The sequence below is a fragment of the Saimiri boliviensis genome, chromosome 5 (assembly GCF_048565385.1).
Source record: "Saimiri boliviensis isolate mSaiBol1 chromosome 5, mSaiBol1.pri, whole genome shotgun sequence".
Classification (NCBI taxonomy): domain Eukaryota; kingdom Metazoa; phylum Chordata; class Mammalia; order Primates; family Cebidae; genus Saimiri; species Saimiri boliviensis.
The window spans coordinates 121,755,945-121,776,564 of NC_133453.1; the positions used below are offsets into that span (position 1 = coordinate 121,755,945).

The 20,620-nt window shown below is 35.6% G+C and overlaps 2 protein-coding genes across 2 annotated transcripts in view; one reads left to right on the top strand and one right to left on the bottom strand.

Annotated features, from left to right (window-relative positions):
* Positions 1–204: 204 nt before the first annotated feature.
* Positions 205–20,620, bottom strand: part of ACTR3 (actin related protein 3) — a 78,461-nt gene continuing 58,045 nt past the window's right edge. Inside the window, exons 9-12 of the mRNA XM_039479851.2 lie at positions 11,223–11,315; positions 10,926–11,051; positions 6,547–6,630; positions 205–4,957 (exon numbers count right to left, since the gene is read on the bottom strand). Of these exons, the coding sequence (XP_039335785.1) occupies positions 4,862–4,957; positions 6,547–6,630; positions 10,926–11,051; positions 11,223–11,315 (399 nt within the window). The 3' untranslated portion in view covers positions 205–4,861. The remainder of the gene's footprint in view (positions 4,958–6,546; positions 6,631–10,925; positions 11,052–11,222; positions 11,316–20,620) is intronic.
* Positions 16,480–16,933, top strand: LOC120368061 (large ribosomal subunit protein eL39-like). Its single transcript, XM_039479852.2, has one exon. It carries the CDS (start codon positions 16,517–16,519, stop codon positions 16,670–16,672), a length of 156 nt encoding a protein of 51 aa, XP_039335786.1. The 5' UTR covers positions 16,480–16,516; the 3' UTR covers positions 16,673–16,933.

Sequence of the window (20,620 nt, forward strand, 5' to 3'; positions counted from 1 at the left end):
CTATCACTATTTACACTACAGAGATTTCAAAATGACTGAAAACCCAGACAACTATTTAAGACTTACTTCAAAACAGTTATGATCACTTAATCCCCAACTATTTTACACAGAATGTCACTTTTAAGGCAGAAACTATTGGAAGAGGAAAAAATGTGATTAATTTGGTCATATTTGACAAATATGGGTAAAGGAACAAAAGTTGCATACTCATGTAATTCAAAGTTTTAATTTTAACATGAAAAATAATTTTTATTCATTCATTCATTCATTGATCAAACACATCTACTGAACAACTACTATATGCCAAGCAATACGTAAGGCACTGGAAACATGAAATGAATGAAGCAGATCCTACTGTAGAATTACTTTCTTCATCTGTTGTTGAATGTAACATTTAGGTAAAAATTTTAGGAGCAAAGTACTAATTTTTAAACCATAGTCCCACTTTTATAAGCCCCACTTCCACCTTACATAGCTGAATTTCCCCCTCTAAACTACCACTACTGTTTTTATGAAAAGAAATTCTACACTTACTACCTCTCCTATCTTATCTAGGCAAAATATTTGTCCCTCCTCTAAGAGTGCCTTCACTATGAGACTAGCCTCTAAGTCAAGGACAGAATATTTATTCATCTTTATGCACAGTATTTGCACCACAGTAGACAGTCAATAAATGCTTCTGGAATTGGAAGGCCCAAAACCTGATGCAATATATAAGTAATATAAGTGAATGCTGGTGCTTGAATAAAAGTGAAACTTTATTGTCATCTTCATTTTAATGTAATTATAAAAGTCACCAAAACTGATAGAACACTAGAAAAGAAGTAATTGCTAAATCAAAATAGAAAATCATATGCTTTTTTCATTTTTTTCTTTCAGGTTTTTCAATTGCCTTCTTTCCTAAATCATGTATTTCTAACATTGTTCCTTTTTTATTGTTCCTGTGACCACTGGAGCACTAGTAATAAATTCTTAACTCAAATAGGTTATATTTAATTTCAGCACCCAAGTTCCAAATGCATCAGCTATATAGGGTTACAGCATGGAGAATACCTCAGACGACCACAGATTTTAGTTTATTTTTGTTATGATTCTATCAAGACCAAGGCAAATTTTTTAATAGAAAACAAATTATGTGGAAAAGGATAAACATTTATACAGTATTAAAGAGTTATCAACAATGAGTAGAAGAAATTCTTTTTTACTGAAGTCGAAAAGCCATTCCCCGAGCCCTTCAGCAGATCTAAAGATTCTTGCTAAAGGTCAATTCAGGATATAGACCTAATACAAGAGCAAATTATTTACTGTCAAGATTTGCTGTGAAAGTTCCACATAACTTGTCAATAACAACTCTGTCATTGGCCAACTATACATACAGGGTGCTGTTACAATGAAATATATTCTAAAACACAGGATTCCAAACTGAGTAGAACACTTTGCTTCCAGAGTTTGCATAGCTTTTGGATAATTTATACCAGCTAATACAATTAGTACCAATTAACCTGAGTTGGAAATCTGGGTGCTAACAGAGAGACTTCAGAGGGTTATTCAAGGTACTCATGCCTCATTGACTACGAACTACGAAGATAATAAAGAATGAGTCACAGGAATCAAGGTTGAGCTGGTAAGAAAAGGGGGAAATGAATGACTTCACTACTGATAAATTAACCCAGAATGAAGAGGAAGAGGAACAAAAGCATTATTTTCTATGGTACAAATAAGCTTTTATAACACAAATCATCTCCTCAGTAATCTTATAAATATTCTAGTATCAGCCTTAGGGTTATCTGAAACAAGAAGTTTCTATTTCTATATTCTCTAGTGCTTTTCTGTAGAATTTAAGAATAAAGATCCATAATTGGCCTATTATCCCTATATTTCGTATTATTTCTGAAAATATTCCTAGAAATACCTGCAAGAATAGTTATTTTCATTTTTAAGCAGCTGTGAAAACAACCCAAAAACTTGTATTGGGGTTCCCAATAGATAACCACTTTATCTCTTACAGAAAAGAAGATAGGTGAGAAGAAGGTGAAAACTTACAGCATGTGCCATGAATTAATGTCTAATGGTTAAGACATGAAAAATTCCTTACTTTTTAAAAAGCAGGCATCAAGTTAGATAATGATCATTGATTTTATTTGTCCATTACTACTTCCCACTTGATCAAAGCACTGCCTATCAAAAATAAATTAGATAATACCTTTACTAGTACAAATGAATCAATAGAAAAGCTAGGTTTTGCAGTCAGAATCTACTACACTGCTAATATTAAGCTACGCTATATTCTAACAACTCAAAAGAAATTGCAGGATAATCCAGTAAAATGCCTCTACTTTACATGTAAACTGAATTAAGGTCCAGAGAGTTCAAATAACTTGTCCAAAAGAATACAAATATATTTTCCAATTTTTAACAAAAAAACAAAGTTTAAGGAGCTATATCATCAATTATCAGAACCAGAATTAAAAATTCAATCACTGGTGTCAGTTGGTGCTTTTCTAACGTACCATGCTCATGTTGCTTGATATCTAATCAGTGTTACAGACATTAGTTCACCTTGGCCAACCTCTAAATATCTGTAACTGAAGTTGCTTTAAGTTAAAAAAATGGTATACTATCATAGGGAAGACATATAAACAAACAAAAATACTGCTTCCATCCTATTAGAGTTCACTCCTCTAAAAGCAGAGCAAAAGGGATATCAGGAAATACAAAAGAAAGGCTGGAGTTTTGTTTCCCCAAGTAAGTGTAAGCTTAAAGAAAGTTTTTGACCGTCATGTTTTCGTAGCAAATAGTTAAGAACATCTCTATATAAATATGCCTGAGATTGTCATCAACAGCTTTATAAACATGTCTTTCTAGCTTATTCACTTACTACCCAACCATCACTGGTGGAAAAGACATATTTACGACAATGCTAACAATACTTTATTGGGCCAGGAGCATGACATCTTTACTGCTTATCAATATAGTTCTGTATCAAAAGATCTTTAATAAAGCAAAGTACAGAACAGTATATACAGTAAGTTCCTATTTGCGTAAAATAAGGGAGCTACATTTATTTCTACCCACACAGAAAATTACAATACTAGGACATCTAAGACATTCCAAGTAGTCTGTGTAATGATGTAAACATGAGACAGAGTAGGGAAAAAAACTTACTTTTGTTAATCTACTCTTTGGTACTGTTTGAATAGTATTTTTATAAAGTTTGTGAAATACTTTTTCAAGTTAAACAAAAAAAGACCTTTGATACTGATGATGATACTACTATAGGATATACAACTTGTCTCTTACAATCCCGTACTAAAAGAATGAAGATTCACAAAAATGATCATAAGATTTTAAATATTCAGATCCACTCTAAACAAAAACTGAAGTTTACTCCCCAATTCTATCTTTATAGTAAAAACAAAAGCAAAACACTTTAATGCTCGTTCACTTCTGAGTAGAATTATTCTAATCCTAATGTGTTATGTTCATGAATAGTGGAATTCAAGTGTTCACTGATATTGCTAGTAAAAAGACTATAAAACACTTCTCATTTTATCTTTCTATAAATAAACGGTAAATTTTTAAGTTCACAAGAAATTTTCTACCAAACACATTACAGATATTTCAGTAACTCCCAAATCTCAACACAATCAGAAATTGTATCACATACATTAAAAACAAAGAATTACATTACTTAAAAAAAAAAAAAAAAAAACATTAGAAAAGGTAATTCCGTTTTAATTTATTTTCATCACGTTTTCTTCATAATCCAGATATTTTAAAATGCAAGGAAAATTAACTTTCAATGATATGTTCAGGGACTGGCACTAAAAAAAATTTTCAGACTGCAAATGAGTTATACAAATGAAAATATCAAATGGAGATCCAGTTATCAAAATGAAAGCACTCAACATATTAAAAGTTCACAAGTATTCGTATAGAGCACATTAAAAAAGTCAGCTTGCTAACTTGTGATTTTAAAGAACTATTGCAGAAGTTTGAAGAAAATAGATTTATTAGTTAACTTATAAAGAGATTAAAGAGCCTGAAACAAGTATTAAAAAGAAATTTGTGCCTTTATTAGAATGTTGTTAGGCTTTAAATATGCCAATTTTGATAATCAAATTATTGTTGTTGTTTTGTTTTTTATAAGAAATGACACTACAGAACTGCAATACTGGTCCAACACTCTTGTCTTTACTCTTCTTTTAAAGCAAGAAACAGAATGCGAGTAATCAGAAAGCACTAGCAGGCATCAGTTAATCCAAGATACTAGCTCTTAGTTCCAAAAGCACTTGCAAAGAAAACCTTTGGGGGAAAAGGGTGGAAGGGAATGGAAGCACTCCATAATAACTGGAATCCCATGAGTGTGTATGCCAAGTCTCATGAGGCTATTCTTTGAATTTATCCTTTACTTGGTCATGGTTTTTTCCCTCAAATACAATTTTTCTTTGACGGTTTTTCCTCAAAGTATAAAAAGTATGAAATATAAACAAGCTCTTGCATTGCACACTTAGAAGTGTACAATTCAAGCATTATAGAGCTATCTACACACGGATAAATCCCATCAAATCTTGGATAATTCATTAATATACAAAATATCAGGGCACAGAAAGAACTAAAACCCACTTCTTTTTGTTACATATAAGATTCAAATATTCAATCTAAAGAAAAACACAATCACTTTCGCTCTCTTCTACATCTGCATGTTGATACACTTATTAAAATATTCCTGTATAATCATGTTTGGTCTTACTATTTCAAGTCAGGTTTAAAACCTCAAAACCAGCCATCCAGACAAAACAGGTAATCAGAAAGATTATCTCTTCCCCACCTCCCTACCCTAGTAACTATGAAGTCAATTTTACGACATGACTCCAAACACTGGATTGTGACGACAAATGCTAGGTCCAATTTCTTCATAATCCTTTTTGGTGTGGCATACTTGGTAGAACTCCGGCTGAAAACAAAAATATATATTTTTATAAAGATCAAAAATCTGCCACCTTGAAAGTATATTGAAATATACTTTAAGAGTGATGCTTTAAAACAGATGTTAAGTCTAAAATATTTATTAGTCCATTTATGGCATGAAAGCTTAGAAATTCCAGCAACCATGACTTAAAGCCAGCTATAAATCTTTATCAGAACTCCAAAAGAGCAATTAATTCCTGTCCCCCTAACCTCTCACACACCTGCTGAGAGGATTCTGAAATTCAAAAGAATAGAAGGTTCTCAAATGTCCGGTCTGTTCTGTTGGGACTTTCCCACACTTTCATTGCACCAGCAATGAAAAGCAGCAGCATTCACCTAAGGTACAGATAAACTACTCCTAGTCATGCTATGGCTATTTTTCATCTAGTTCCAAAAAATGTCTAGATCATTTGCCTTCCTCACTCAAGGTCTGGAAAAGACAGACTGTTCCATGTTGTGTTACCTCATTTCTCAGGAGAAAGTCACAAACTCAACTAGGTTATATGGCCCAATTGAAGATGACTAAAATTTAGGAAGGAAATAACTTTCACCTCCTATTTTAGAAACAGTTTTAAACCCAAAGTTGTATAGTTACACAAGAATTCAGATGAAATCTCTTCATTTTAATATTCCATGCACTACGAGGACAAAGTACCAATACTTCTTACGCTAATGGTATTAGAAGGCCTTTTAAGGGGGCTTTAAAGACATTTTAATTTGGGGACACGGTCCTTAGAACAACTCCCTTAACTCACTGTAGAATAGCATATTTCCTATACAGTGAAACTTTTACCTTAATGTTTTAAAATACTTAAACAGAACAAACAAGGACCTTCAAATGACAAATTACCAATTTCATTGGATCTTTCCCTACAGATAAACTTTAAAACATAGGATAAAATGGTCACTTTAAAATGTCTAGCAAGCTAAAAAAATATATATAAACCTTAAATTCAAATGAATTCCAATTAAATTTATTTTCATTTTTAAAATACTATAAACATATGTATAAAAAGTTTCTAATTATTTTTAGATAAAATTTAAAGGAATTTGCTTTGTTCTGCTCTAAGTACTGACAGATTCTTCTATCTTAAAAAAATATATACATATAAATTCAAACATAAGCCGCAGCCAGGTATGGTGGCTCACACCTATAAACTCAGCACTTCGGGAGGCTGAGGTGGAAGGATCACTTGAGCCCAGGAGACCAGCCTGGGCAACACAGTGAGATAATAATAAAGGCTGGGCACAGTGGCTCAAACTTGTAATCCCAACACTTGGGGAGGCTGAGGTGGGCAGATCACCCAAGGTCAGGAGTTCAAGAGCAGCCTGGACAACATGGTGAAACCCACTCTCTTCTAAAAATACAAAATTAGCCGGGTCTGGTGGCATACGCCTTGTAGTCCCAGCCACTTGGTAGGCTGGGGCAGGAGGATCACCTGAACCTAGGAAGTGGAGGTTGCAGTGAGCCAAGATCATGCCATTGCACTCCAGCCTGGGTGACAAGAACGAAATTCCGTCTCAAAAATAAATAAAATAATAAAATAAAATAAAAGTAAGCTTCATCACACTCACCGTGGAAGCCAGCATTGATCCTCCAAACCAAACTGCATATCGCTGCATGTGGTGTGTAATGACTTGTACATCAATAGGTTTTGGCTAAAAAAAGACATAGTAAGATCAGTTTAACAGTAAATTGAGATAACAATTTCTGTGTCATTTAACCTTAAATGTACATACACAAAAATAATATTTGTACCAAATTCAGGTGGTATCTTACAAACCAGAAACAACTGAGATTGGCTGTCTATAGAGGAAAGGGGTTGGGAACACAGTGAAAGAGATAGGGAGGGAATAAATGGAAGGAAAACAACAATGAGCACACGTTTTATATAGTTCTGACTTTAAGAATCATGTTAGTGTTTTACATATTAAAAAGTAACACCTTAAAAGAAGGGGAGGTATGTGGGGCAAAGAAAGTACAACAAAAACAAATTAAATGCTATTTTTTTCAAACATAAGCACACTAAGTTGAGGAAAGGGACTAACTCAAGCAACTTGTGAACACAGTATTTTGAATCTTATAAGCCTTCAGGCTGAAGATAAAATATAAGCAAATATTATCCAGTTGTAGGTCTACTTTTCACAGTGGTATAGATTAACAATTCTGAAACTATTACATACATATTCCAGGATTAAGCAAAAACATAAATATATTACAGATAATAGGAGCCAGGATTCTCACTGTCAGAGAAGGGCATTACAATATGGAAGGGCAGAAAACTAGAGTGAACCCTCTATAACTGGAGACATCAGTATAAATTCATGGTTTTTAATTTATATAGAGAATTAAATATAGATGTATAGACACAAACACAAACCATAGCTCTGATCACTGAGAAGGCCTAGCCTCGGTGATACCCCAGTAGCAATGAGCACATCTAGTATCCAAAACTTGTTTCTTAGTAACATTATCCACTAAATGGAACAAGACAAGGGTGTCTTGAAGGAAGCAAAGGGGAAAAATGGGCTGATTCCAGGGCCAGAAAAGAGAAAGTACAAGATCAGCCTGGAACATTTTGCTGTGCCAAGAAGTACGGAAGCAGGCAAAAAAAAAGGATGGGGCTGCATCAAAAACATGTAAGAGCCACTTGAATAACTCCCTCTCATCAAATTTGAAAAAAAAAAAAGTGGCATTAAAATTAATGATATGAATGGTATTAATGATATTATGATATCACAGTGATATTAAAGATACAGACCAACTGTGGCTCATGCCTGTAATCCCAGCATTTTGGGAGGCCAAGGTGGACGGATCATGAGGTCAGGAGTTCGAGACCAGCCTGACCAATACTGTGAAACCCCATCTCCACTAAAGTACAAAAATTAGCTTGCCTGTAATCCCAGCTACTTGGGGGCCTGAGACAGAAGAATCGCTTGAACCCAGGAGGCAGAGGTTCTGGTAAGCCGAGACTGAGCCACTGCACTACAGCTTGGGTGACAGAGTGAGACTTCATTTTTAAAAAAAAAGATACAAACTACAAAATGAGAAATCAGGAGTTCATAAAGATATTACTAAAAGAATCAATGAATGTGGGAGAAGAAAAAACTCTTCCTTATAATAAAACAAGACTTAAAAACATAGAAGGAATGATGGAATTTGCAAAACGCCATTTAGCAACTACCACAGTAACAACAGTTTTAGGAAAGAATCACAATGGATGCTAAAAACCACTGACTGAAACTTTAACGAGAAACAAAGACGGTCTGAAAGTGTCTCCTCATAAGATTATTAAATATAAAGGAAAACATGTAACTTTATAGTGAAGAAACCTGGCAGACACAACTTCAACCAAATGCTCAAAGTTAACACACAGGACAAATCCTATCATGTGTTTACTGATAAAATGCACTAAAAATGATACAACATCAATTCTCTGGCATCACTGCCAAAAGCACATAATCTGAGCCTACTCAAGTACAAATACTGTACAAAATACATGACTGTACTCTTCAAAAATGTAATGATCACAAAAGACAAAAAACATTGAGTATGTTACAGATGAAAGCAGCACAATAAGCAAATGAAACATGCAATCCTTGATTGGATCTTGTATATGGGAAAAAAAGGTATTTTGTTTTCCTTTTGCTATACCCTTATAGTGAAAACAACTGGTAAAATCAGAATCAGTTCCACAACTAGATAGCAGCACTGGATCAAGGTTAATTTCATGATTTTAATAACTGTAATAATGTTCTTGATTTTAGAAATACGCTAAAATATTTGGGGATAATCAACCATCATATCTGCAATTCAGAGAGAGAGAGAGAGAGTGTGTGTGTGTGTGTGTATGTGTGTGTTTACACATATTTATAGAAACAGAATGATATGGCTTTTTTCAAAGCTGCCTGGTTGCCATTAAAAATTATAGACTGAAGGAGAATAAAGCCAGACATAAATACAGATATATGAAGACATGCTATTAAGACCAATAAAAGTTACTATTTAAGTAACATTAAGGTGAAGAGGGCAGAGTTCTCCAGAACACAAGGTTTTTCCTTTACATGATGAGCATTCTAAGTCTGAAAATCCAAAATGCTCCAAGATTCAAAAACTTTTTGAGCACCAACATGATGCTCAAAGGAAATGCCCACGATTCAGATTTTTGGATTAAGGATATTGAATCAGTTATCTAATGCAAATACTCCAAAATCCAGAAATACACAAAATATGAAACACTTCTGGTACAAAACAATTCAAAAAAGGGATACACAACCTGTTTCTTTAGATATGTCGATATAGTATTGATCATTGGGTAAATGTATTTCTTATTTACATTTCCTATTTACAAGTGTACAAAAGAGCTTAAAAATGTTAAACATTCTTTATTAAAATACTATACTCAAAAAATACAATATTATTTCTTACTTATATATCTGTAATGAGTCATTAAGAGCTAAACAGTTCCTTAATATATCCATAACCACACCATTAAGATAATCAACTTCAATTTTTTAAGTATTCTAACAAAAAAATTGGAAAAACTCCCAACATGTACAATGTTCAGTCACATAATCAATGTAATTAGTATGATTCCCAGTACAGATCATTTAAAACTATACTTGCAAAACTCAATGACTTCTTTTTAAAGGTAGAAGGTAGGGTAGATAGGTATGTGGGTAAGGGTAGTAGATGGATGGGCAGATGAATGGATGAATGGGTGGGTGGGCTGGTGGTTTGGTTGGTTGGGAAGGGGATGCAAAAGCAAAGGCAACATTTTAAAAGTCTACTGAGTAGACTTCCTGAAATGTGAAGTCATGACATTATAGGGACAGAGTTCAATATTTTGCCTTCCACCCAAAACCTAACTTTTTACTGCACTCCTAGGGATAGGTTTACTTAAGACAATCAAAATATGGGTGCTGAATACGGTCAACTGTCATGCAATTTCTCAACAATCAGCAAACCCTAGAGTGTTGTACTTTAAGTAATTCTGAATGATTGTGGAAATATCAGATAAAGTCCTCATTCTTGGTTAATTTTCCTAGAAGGTATTTTATTTAGCAACTTACCCTCTGAATCAATGTTGTGCTTCAATATTTAACAAGGATTAAAAAAATGAAAAATCTATCTCTAAATACAGAAAGTAGACATCTGAGAATTTTAAATTAATTTTGATTTTTTTTCCAGGACATGCAATACAAAGGCTGCTTTGCTAAACCACCAATTAGACTGCACACTTTGAGGTTACTATGTGGGAGCTAAAGTCAGTTTTTCTTTTGTTTGTTTTGAGACATAGCTGTCACTCAGGCTGGAGTGCAATGGCACAATCTCGGCTCACTATAACCTCCACCTCCAAGGTACAAGCAATTCTCCTGCCTCGGCCTCCCGAGTAGCTGAGAGTACAGGTGCCTGACACCACGCCCGGCTAATTTTTGTGTTTTTAGTAGAGACAGAGTTTCACCTTGTTAGTCAGGCTGGCCTCTAGCGCCTGACCTCAGGTGCACCCATCTCGGCCTCCCAAAGTGCTGGGATTACAAGCATGAGCCACCAAGCCCAGCCCTGAAGTCTGTTTTTGAGAGCAGGCTTGACTACTCAACATCAGCATCAATGTCAGCTCAGCTGTGTTGTCCTTCTATAGTGGTATACAAAATTTTGTGAATTGTATTGTTGGTGTATGCAAAGAACTCTACAAATTATCTACAAGAGAGGTACAAAGAAAAGTCTTTCCACAGAAATTACTAAAAATTATTTTCCAGAAAACGCAGACGATATCCTAAAAGAATCAAATAATCCAGAATATCATGGACATGAATCTATAACATTAACCATTTCCTTTAGAGTACCTGACAGGTTCCTCTTATTTTCCTAAATCAGAGTGAATGTTGGCAAATATTTCTCATCCCAATCCAGGCACCCTCAACCTTCTCACCAATAATTGAGAAAAACCAACCTTCAATCTACCGCCACTCAATTCCTCACTTAATTTCAGCCGGGCATCTACAGTTCTTTTCAAATCTCTTTGCAGGCGACGTCCAAAGTCCCTGAACATGGTTGAACCTCCAGAGAGGACAATATTCTACATTAGTGGAGAGAAAATAAATATAGTATTTAAAAAGAGAGAAGTTTAAAGATACAGTACTGAAATGCTCTATGCTTTTCATGAAAGGTGTTTAAAATCAAAAAACAGACAGAATATATAAAAGCTTTTTTAAAGTAAGACTCTGAAGAACAATTTTGTTATAAATACCTTGTAGAGAGGACGTCTGACATCAATAGGACAATTCTGAATTACTTCATCTACAACTTCTGAGATAGGCTGTGTAAAGTCTGGATTAGCAAACTGAAAAATAAATTGAAGATATAATACAGATCATATCACTACTGACAAATATCACAATAAAAGGTTAAAGTTTTCAGCTCAAAAACAAAAGGTATTTTAGAGACTATTAATAGCAGTATGTAACAGATTCAAATTGAACAAACTGAAATCAGAGAAAACTCAAATAAAATTATGATGATTTTATAACTATCAGAGTAACAAACATGTAAAGTCATACATGTATTATGAGCTGGCAAAAGTGTGGATAAATGGAAACTTTCATACAGTGCTTGTGGGAGTATATACTGACATAACCACTCTGGAGAATAATTTGGCAATAATAAAACAGTGACATAGTCTGGCTCTGTGTCCCCACCCAAATCTTATCTTGAATTGCACTCTCATAATCCCCATGTGTTGTGGAAGGGATCTGGTGAGAGATAACTGAATCATGGGGTGGTTTCCCCCATACTGTTCTCATGGTACTGAATAAGTCCAACAAGATCTGATAGTTTTATAGGGGTTTCTGCTTTTGCATCTGCCTCATTCCCTCTTTGCCTGCTGCCATCATGTAAGACAAGACTCCTCCTCCTTGCCTTCCACCATGATTGTGAGGCTTCCTAGCCACGTGGAACTGTAAAGTCCAATTAAACCTCTTTCTTTTGTAAACTGCCCAGTCTCAGGTATGTCTTTATCAGCAGTGTGAAAATGGACTAATACAAATAGCTAGTAAAATTTTAAATCCACATATTAGTAACTCCACTTCTTAGAACAAACTCTGAAGAAACTCCCCAAACATGTATGCTATTACATATGCATATTTACTGTAACCTTGTTTGTAAGAGGAAAATCCCGTAAGTCCATCAACAGAGAATGAAATAAATAAATGTAGTCAAACCTCATGATTCATGATTCCATATATGTGAATCTGCCTACTTGCTAAAACATATTTATAACCCCAAAATCAACATATAGTCATTCACGGACAAGCACAAGTATAGAGCAACAAAAATTTGACTCCACTGGTGTGTACTTTCCCGTTGAGGTTGAACAGGATGACACTGCCTTCTGGTGTCAGCTCTCACCAGTGTCCTTTTCACAGTTCTGTTTAGTACCACAGTTTCCATATTTTTGTTATTAGTGATTTCACTATTTAAAACGCCCCCCAAGCATACTGCTGAAGTGCTGGCTAGTAAGCACAAGGAGGCTGTGATGTGTCTTCAGAGAAAAAGCAAGTCAGATCGCTTTGTTCAGACATCTGTTCTAGTGCTATTGGCTGTTAGTTCAATTCAATCCTCATAAATGAATATACTAAAATAATACACTAAATGCAGTGCCTTTAAACAGAAACACACATGAAACAAGGGTAATCATTGACGGGATAACAAAAATGTTACCAGAGGCTCACAGAAACCTAACACTGTATTTCCCCTAGAAGCAATAAATAGCTCAGTTTCACTAATTCAATGATTTCAAGAACTTTTTGACACATCTACTTTGAATAACAAGTATCAGCTGTATATTCAAATGATGGTATACCATAGTCAAAATAAACTTACTACTTCCAAACAGCTGCCAGGCAAGAAGAGCACACTTTTTAAAAAACTAACTTAAAAAAACAAAAACCAACAACTTGATGCTGGGCATGGTGACTCACACCTATAATCTCAGTGCTCTGGGAGCACTAAGTTTGATACCAGCCTGGGCAACATAGTGAGACCCTGTCTCCACAAAAAATTTAAAACTTAGCTAGGCATGACAGCACACACCTGTAGTTCCAGCTAATTGAGAGACTGAGGAAGAAAAACTGCTTGACCATAGGAGTTCAAGGTTACAGCGAGCTATGATCACACCACCACACTCCAGCCTGGGTGACAGAGAGAGACAGTGTCTCTAAATAAACAAATAATCAAAATCTAGCTCTATTTAGTAAAAAACAAACAAGTGTAGTTTATTAAAAATGAACAAAATATCTCCTCAGCCACTCATTTTTATAATTAGGTTGTAATAATTGAGACACAGTATTCCTTATTAAACTGAGTCTATAACTGTACTGATTATTAGGCATGTGTCAATTTTTTCCAATTTTTAAGATTAGTTTTAAATTATTTACAGGCTGTGCATACAGTGAAGAGAGTTTAACATTATCAAAATGACACATAAAATATGAAATCTTTTAATTTAGATAAAGTAAAACATCACTAAGAAAGATTCTACTGATTTTATTATCATAAAAAAAGAAAAGAACCTGCAGCCAAAAATCTATCTTTTTGAAGAATGCTGAGGATTGTACATAAGGGACTCATAAGACGAATATATACCAGGTATGAAAATGTGGCTCATATTGAGCCCTGAGAACCTAACCTACAGACTAGGGTATACCTTATCTGTCAGGAAAAACACAATAGAGCTCAACTCAGCTGGCTCCATAAGTAATTTAAAGACAAGCTCATGTGTTGGCAGAAAATGGCTTTGTTATTAAGTGAACAGCAGAATTGGAATCCTAAAAATTTTATTTTCCATGAACATATCCATGATCTTCGACAACCATTTTCAGCTTCAGACTGTGAAATCTTCTAAAGAGCCTTCAGTTCTCAAAACATTGTGTTTTTATGATCCCATAGTGACACTTTAACCTGATAACCTATCATTTGCTCAAACTATAAAAAAAGATTTACTTCTCCAAAATCTGTATGGAGAATATTAACAGCCTGACAAAAATGTGTTCTGTAATACTCACTTTAAAAAGTGTTATCAGATTGCTAACACAGAACCTGTAAATTCTTTACATTGTCCTTTGCTGGCTGTGCTCTTCAGTATTTACCTAAAACAAGTAATTCACAGATACACACACACACACACACACACACACACACACACACACACACACACAAATTAACCTTCCCATAGTCCTTTTCCTACCTATAAGATAGTTTATCTGCTATACCATCTGTATAGTAAAAGGAACAAACAGGGCAATTCATTACTGTGCTATATCTCTGTGACCTTTTTTTTCAGTAGTTTTTAACCAAAAATGAACAGAAGAGGCCAGGCGTGGTGGCTCAAGCCTGTAATCCCAGTATTTTGGGAGGCCAAGGCGGGCGGATCATCTGAGGTCAGGGGTTTGAGACCAGCCTGGCCAACATGGTAAAACCAGGTCTCTAACTGGGTGTGGTGGCTCAAGCCTATAATCTCAGCACTTTGGAAGGCAGAGGCGGGTGGAACACGAGGTCAAGAGATCGAGACCATCCTGCTCAACATGGTGAACCCCATTTCTACTAAAAATACAAAAAATTAGCTGGGCATGGTGGCAAGTGCCTGTAATCCCAGCTACTCAGGAGGCTGAGGCAGGAGAACTGCCTGAACCCAGGAGGCGGAGGCTACGGTGAGCTGAGACCGCGCCATTGCACTCTAGCCTGGGTAACAAGAGCGAAACTCCATCTCAAAAAAAAACAAAACAAACAAAAAAAAAAAAACAGGTCTCTACTAAAAATACAAAAATTAGCTGGACGTGGTGGCAGGCACCTGTAATTCCAGCTACTCAGGAGGCTGAGGCAGAAGAATTGCTTCAACCCGGGAGGTGGAGGTTGCAGTGAGCCAAGATCATGCCACTGCACTCCAGCCTAGGTGACAAAGTGAGACTCTGTATCCCATCCCCCTCGCCCCACAAAAAAAGAATGCAAAGAAAAAAAAAAAAATACAGAACCTTTAAATATTCATATACCCTAGGATCCACCCACAGAAATTCTTATTTATAAAAAAAATGAAGTCTGACTTGGGCATATATTTGGAAAATGTATAGGGACTACTGGACTACAGAACCCCAAGTGAGAACCAGTAAACTACAGAACAAAGCAGCAAACAATGACTATTTAGTACATAAGTGAAGAAGAAAAGGAATTAACAGTTTTAAAAAGTGACAATAAATTGTCAGAGTATTCAATACTTTAATACTAATAGATTCAACCTAGGGTCTTTCATAATATTTTTTAGACCTTTTCTTTCACTGTCAGCAAAAGAGTTAGTTCTGCACTTACCTGCTCCCTGGTCAAGTCTTAAGACTACTGATGCTGAGAACAATAGAAGAGACTGTCAAGGGAAAAATAACTTTTCTTTCTTTCCTCCAAAAAATACAGGGAGTAGCAAATATACCCAAGTAAACACAGTAGTCCAAATCTTTCATATACCTGAAAACTTATTAAACAAGTTTTAAAAACTTGTGATGATTTTGTTTAAAAAATTAATTTCCTTTTAAAAATAAAATCCACATGCCAAACCCACTCCTTCTAAAAACAGCTCTTTCTAATATTTGTGATGAACTTATAGAAGTATAAACATAAATTTCCTTATTCTTTCATAAATTTTATCTTCAGCGTTGAAGTACTGGACAGTTCAAAGCCTACACTTTTGTCTAGCCAAAACAAAACATCAAATGAACCCTTCAAATGACAGAGGAAGTAGGACACAGAAGTCAATAAATAAAAATTTTAAAGTATGTATGACACACTTCATAAAATATAAAAATCAGGTCTATTCTGAGAAAAGATGGTGAAGTAAACATATATGTATCTAACTTTGTTCTCTTCTAAAACACTACTAAAAATACCACTAATGAGAATTTTTTTAAAAGGCAAAATAAAAGTATTGAGAGCAAAAGAAAACCAGCAACAAAATTTGGTAAGCTGGAAAGCAGATGGACAAGACTTTGCAAACACTCCAAAACACTTTATAAGTCATCAGTAAAAAACAAGTTAAGAACCAAGCTATTTTATATCACAAATTTCCTATCTACATCCCCCAAAAAACTGGCTGCCCCTGGTAGCTAGGAATTGAGGTGTAAAGAGGGCAGGAAGAAGGACAGATTTAAAGTCTCTCTGAGAAGCTATTAAAGCTCTAGATCCTCTCCAAAGAAGCATCAAATGATGCCTCCTCATCCAAAGAGAAAAGTGGTTAATCCTATTCTCTAAACTGAAGAAAGAGAGTTTCCAGGACTCTTATACACAGCAGAAGGTACTAAAAGGGAATTAAGTGAAGGTAGGCAACCTGGAAAGTTTCCTCCCACTTTGACTGTCAGCCTTTACCTAGCAGGCAGTTTTCTCTGGGAACTAGACTACCTAAGAAGTCCTAAAGCAATACATATAGGACAGTCCTCCAAAGAAAAGGCCATAGTCCTCTCTTTCTTTCTCCGCCATCGTGGTGTGTGCTTTACTGCATTTCTCGCCATGTCTTCTCACAAGACTTTCAGGATTAAGCGATTCCTGGCCAAGAAACAAAAACAAAATCGTCCCATTCCCCAGTGGATTCGGATGAAAACTGGTAATAAAATCAGGTACAACTTCAAAAGGAGACACTGGAGAAGAACCAAGCTTGGTCTGTAAGAAATCACACATGCGATGGCACACGTATTTATGCTGTCCGAAGGTCACAATCGAGTGTTACTAAACCAAGCTATCTGGAGACGTTTGAACAGATTCCCTTCTGTATCTGTTATGAAGGCATTAGTTAGTACAACCCACAGTGCTTCCATTATTCATGTTTAAAAAAAAAAAAAAAAAAAGGTTTTGGTTGCCTGGGTTCAGTAATAAATATGTGAGACCTTTCACTTCAAAAAAAAAAAAAAGAAAGAAAGAAAAAGAAAAGGCCATAGTCAACAAGCCCCATCCACAAAACTCAGATATCTAATCAAGTTTTTAGTGTCCCCTTCTTAAATAAGTGGCCTGCAAAAGTCTCTAGTGGGAAAAACACAGTAATCGAAAAGAGAAAAAGCAACTTGGAAGAGACTATAGAAAGAAGAAAACTAAAAAAAAAAAAAAAAAAAAAAAAAAAAAAAACAAGAAATAACCCAATGATTAATATCTTTAAAGAGCCAGAAGATAGGCAACAATGAGAACAGGGACAAGGCAGCATTTAAAAAAGAATATTCAAAAGCAGAGGTAGGGGGAAGCTCTTGAGAATTAAAAATGTTGCCAGAAAATTTAAAAATCCATTAGAAAATTCAGTAGTAACCTACAGATTAGAACAAAAAGATAAAACAGAGAGCATATCAGAATGCTAGGGGACAAACAGAAGATCCTACAAGCAACTGCACAGGAGGAAAAAAAAGGTCCTATACATAGAAATCAGCTTTTATTAACTTCAAGGTATAATGAAAAGTAATGAAGCAATGGCTTCAAAATGCTGAAGGAAAACTGTTTCCAATCTAGAATTCTATACACAAACCATAAACAAGTGTGAAGATAAAATGAATACATTTCAGACACATAAGGTCTTGACATTTTCCTCTCATGCACCCTAAAAAAACTATTGGCAGAAGATCACCAAAATAAAGAAGTCAACAGTAGGAGTGAAAAAGACATAGGATATAGGAAAAAGAGATCCAACACAAAAGAGAGGGAATGGGAATCCCTAGATGATAAAGGCATATGGCAACTCTATACTGGGTGCAGACAGAAGCAAGTTCAGATTGGGACATAAGACACTCCAGAAAATTAAATTGATAAATAAACCCTATACATCTCAATACCCTGAGAAGAGATAAAACTACTGAAGACAGTTTGGAGGTGAATTAATGATAATTATTTGAGCACTAAGCAAACAGTTTATTAATGACTCCATGGAAAACAAAGATAGTTATAGGGTAGGAAAAGATTTCATGGTCAACTACATGGCTCAGATCTGAACAAAATTTGTGGTCACAAAAACATAAGCACTGAATTTCAACCTATCTGAAATTATAATGTAACTATTGAGATGCAAAGGGAACAGAAAGATCCTTGTCTGTGATGATAGAAGAAGGATAAAAAAGACAATCTTCCTCTTCCATAGCTGGAAGTCAACAGACAATGCCTAACACTGGGCTGGGCACAGTGGCTCATTCCTATAATCCCAGTACTTTGGGAGGCCAAGGTGGGTGGACTGCTTGAGCCCAGGAGTCCAAGACCAGCCAGGGCAACATGGCAAAACTCTGTCTCTACGAAAAACACAAAAATTAGCTGGAAGTGGTGTCACACACACCTGTAGTTCCAGCTACTCAGGAGTCTGAGGTAGGAGGATCACCTGAGCCTGGGTAGGCGGCAGTGAGCTACAACTGAGTCACTGCAGTGGGTGACAGAGCAAGACCTTGTCTCCAAAACAAACAAAAAAAGAGCCTAACACTGAAAAAAACCTGAAGTTGCAATATAACCAAGTAATACACAGCTAAAGAGGCAATCAGCGAGAGAAGCAACTAAGAAGAGTTTCAAGAAGTGGCTGCCTTTAGGAATAGAAAACAGGGAGAGAAACATGAAGGGTACTCCTAGTTTTTGTTAGAATATGCAGACCAATACTTTTAAACTATGTGCACATATATAACTGATTTTTTTAAAAACAGCTATGCCTTTCCTAAGCAATATGAAACATATTTTATTTACATACCTAAAGCTTCAGGGTTTATTTATTTATTTATGAGGCACGGTCTTGCTCTGTGGCCCAGACTGCAGTACCAGTTTATCCTTCTTTTATCATCACAGTCAAGCATCTTTCTGTTCCCTCTGCCTCTCAATGGTGCAATGCCAGCTCACTGCAGCTTCGACCTCTTGGGCTCAAGCAGTACTCGCACCGAAACCTTCCAAGCAGCTGGGCCTATAGGCACACGCCACATGCCCAGCTAATTTTTTGTGTTTTTTGGTAGAGACAGGCTCTTGCCATGTTGCCCAAGCTATTCTTGAATTCCTGAGCTCGAGTAATTCGCCCACCTTGACTTCCCAAAGTGCTGGGATTACAGGTGTGAACCACGACAACCAGCCTACTTCAAGGTTTTTAAGAAAGCCAAGGCATCAGCTAAGCTCGTTTGTCAAGTGTATTCCATTCAAATGTTCATCTCCTATATCCCATGCTATTATCCATCTATCATCAAGATCCTATTCATATAGGACGTTGGTTCAGGATCTTCTGCAATTTTCTAATTCCTGTCCCCAACATGGAATTTAATATTTTTCTCTACGACTTCAGTTTCAAATTAATTAATGTGCCTTAACTGAAATGAGATCTGATACACTTATATTCACCTACTCGCATATAAATGACCCATACAAAAATCTGTCCAAACTTCCAGCTATATATGGTTCTCTCTCCAGTCTCTTGAATCTCCTCTAAAATGACAGCAAGAAAATTAAAAGGAAAGGTAAAGTCCAAGGATGAATCAGGGGGCAAAAAAACAATAAATAAAATATTTCAATCCTGTTTTGATGACCAACAGAGATACCAAAAGGGCATATTGGTAAGAAGTCAACCAAGAACCTTCACAAGTAAAGGTGAAACAAGGCGAAAGAAAAGAGGGAAAGAAAAGAGAGGGGAAAAGAAAAGGGAGAGGGGAAGGGAGAGGGAGAGGGAGAGGGAGAGGGAGAGGGAGAGGGAGAGGGAGAGGGAGAGGGAGAGGGAGAGGGAGAGGGAGAACAAGAAACTGTTAAAATCCTCTATATAGAATGAAACCCAGCTTCCTTGGCTCCCTTCCAGACCTTGTATTACAAGAAAGTTAATTCCAACCCCAATAAATAAAGAATTAATAAATTAATGAACAAACAAAATTACGCAAATCAAACCATTGTGGACACAGGCATGGGGCAAAGATTTCATGACGAAGACAGCAAAAGCAAAAAATGACAAATGGGATCTAATTAAACTAAAGAGCTTCTGCACAGCAAAAGAAACTATCAACAGAGTAAACAGACAACCTACAGAATGGGAGAAAATTTCTGCAAATTACACATGTGACAAAGGCCTAATATCAAGCATCCATAAGAAACTTAAATAAATTAACAAGAAAAAAACAACCCCATTAAAAAGCGGGCAAAGGACATGAACAATTTTCAAAGCAAGACATATATATGGCCAAAAATCATATGAAAAACAGCTCAATATCACTGATTGTTAGAGAAACGAAAATCAAAACCACAATGAGATACATCTCATACCAGTCAGAATGACTATTATTAAAAAGTCAAAAAATATTCTCACAATGTCCCTCTGAAAAATTAAAGAGAAAATATTTTTTATAAGTAAAATTAGCCAAAATAAACAAATGGGATCTAATTAAACTGAAGAATTTCTGCACAGCAAAAGAAACAATCATTAGCGTGAACTGGCAACCAACAGAATGAGAAAACATTTTGCAATCTATCCATCTGACAAAGGGCTAATATCTAGCATCTACAAAGAACTAAAGCAGATTTACAAGAAAAAAAATAAACAACCCCATCAAAAAGTGGGCAAAAGATATGAACAGACACTTTTTAAAAGAAGACATTTATGAGGCCAAGAAACATGAAAAGATGCTCATCATCATTGCC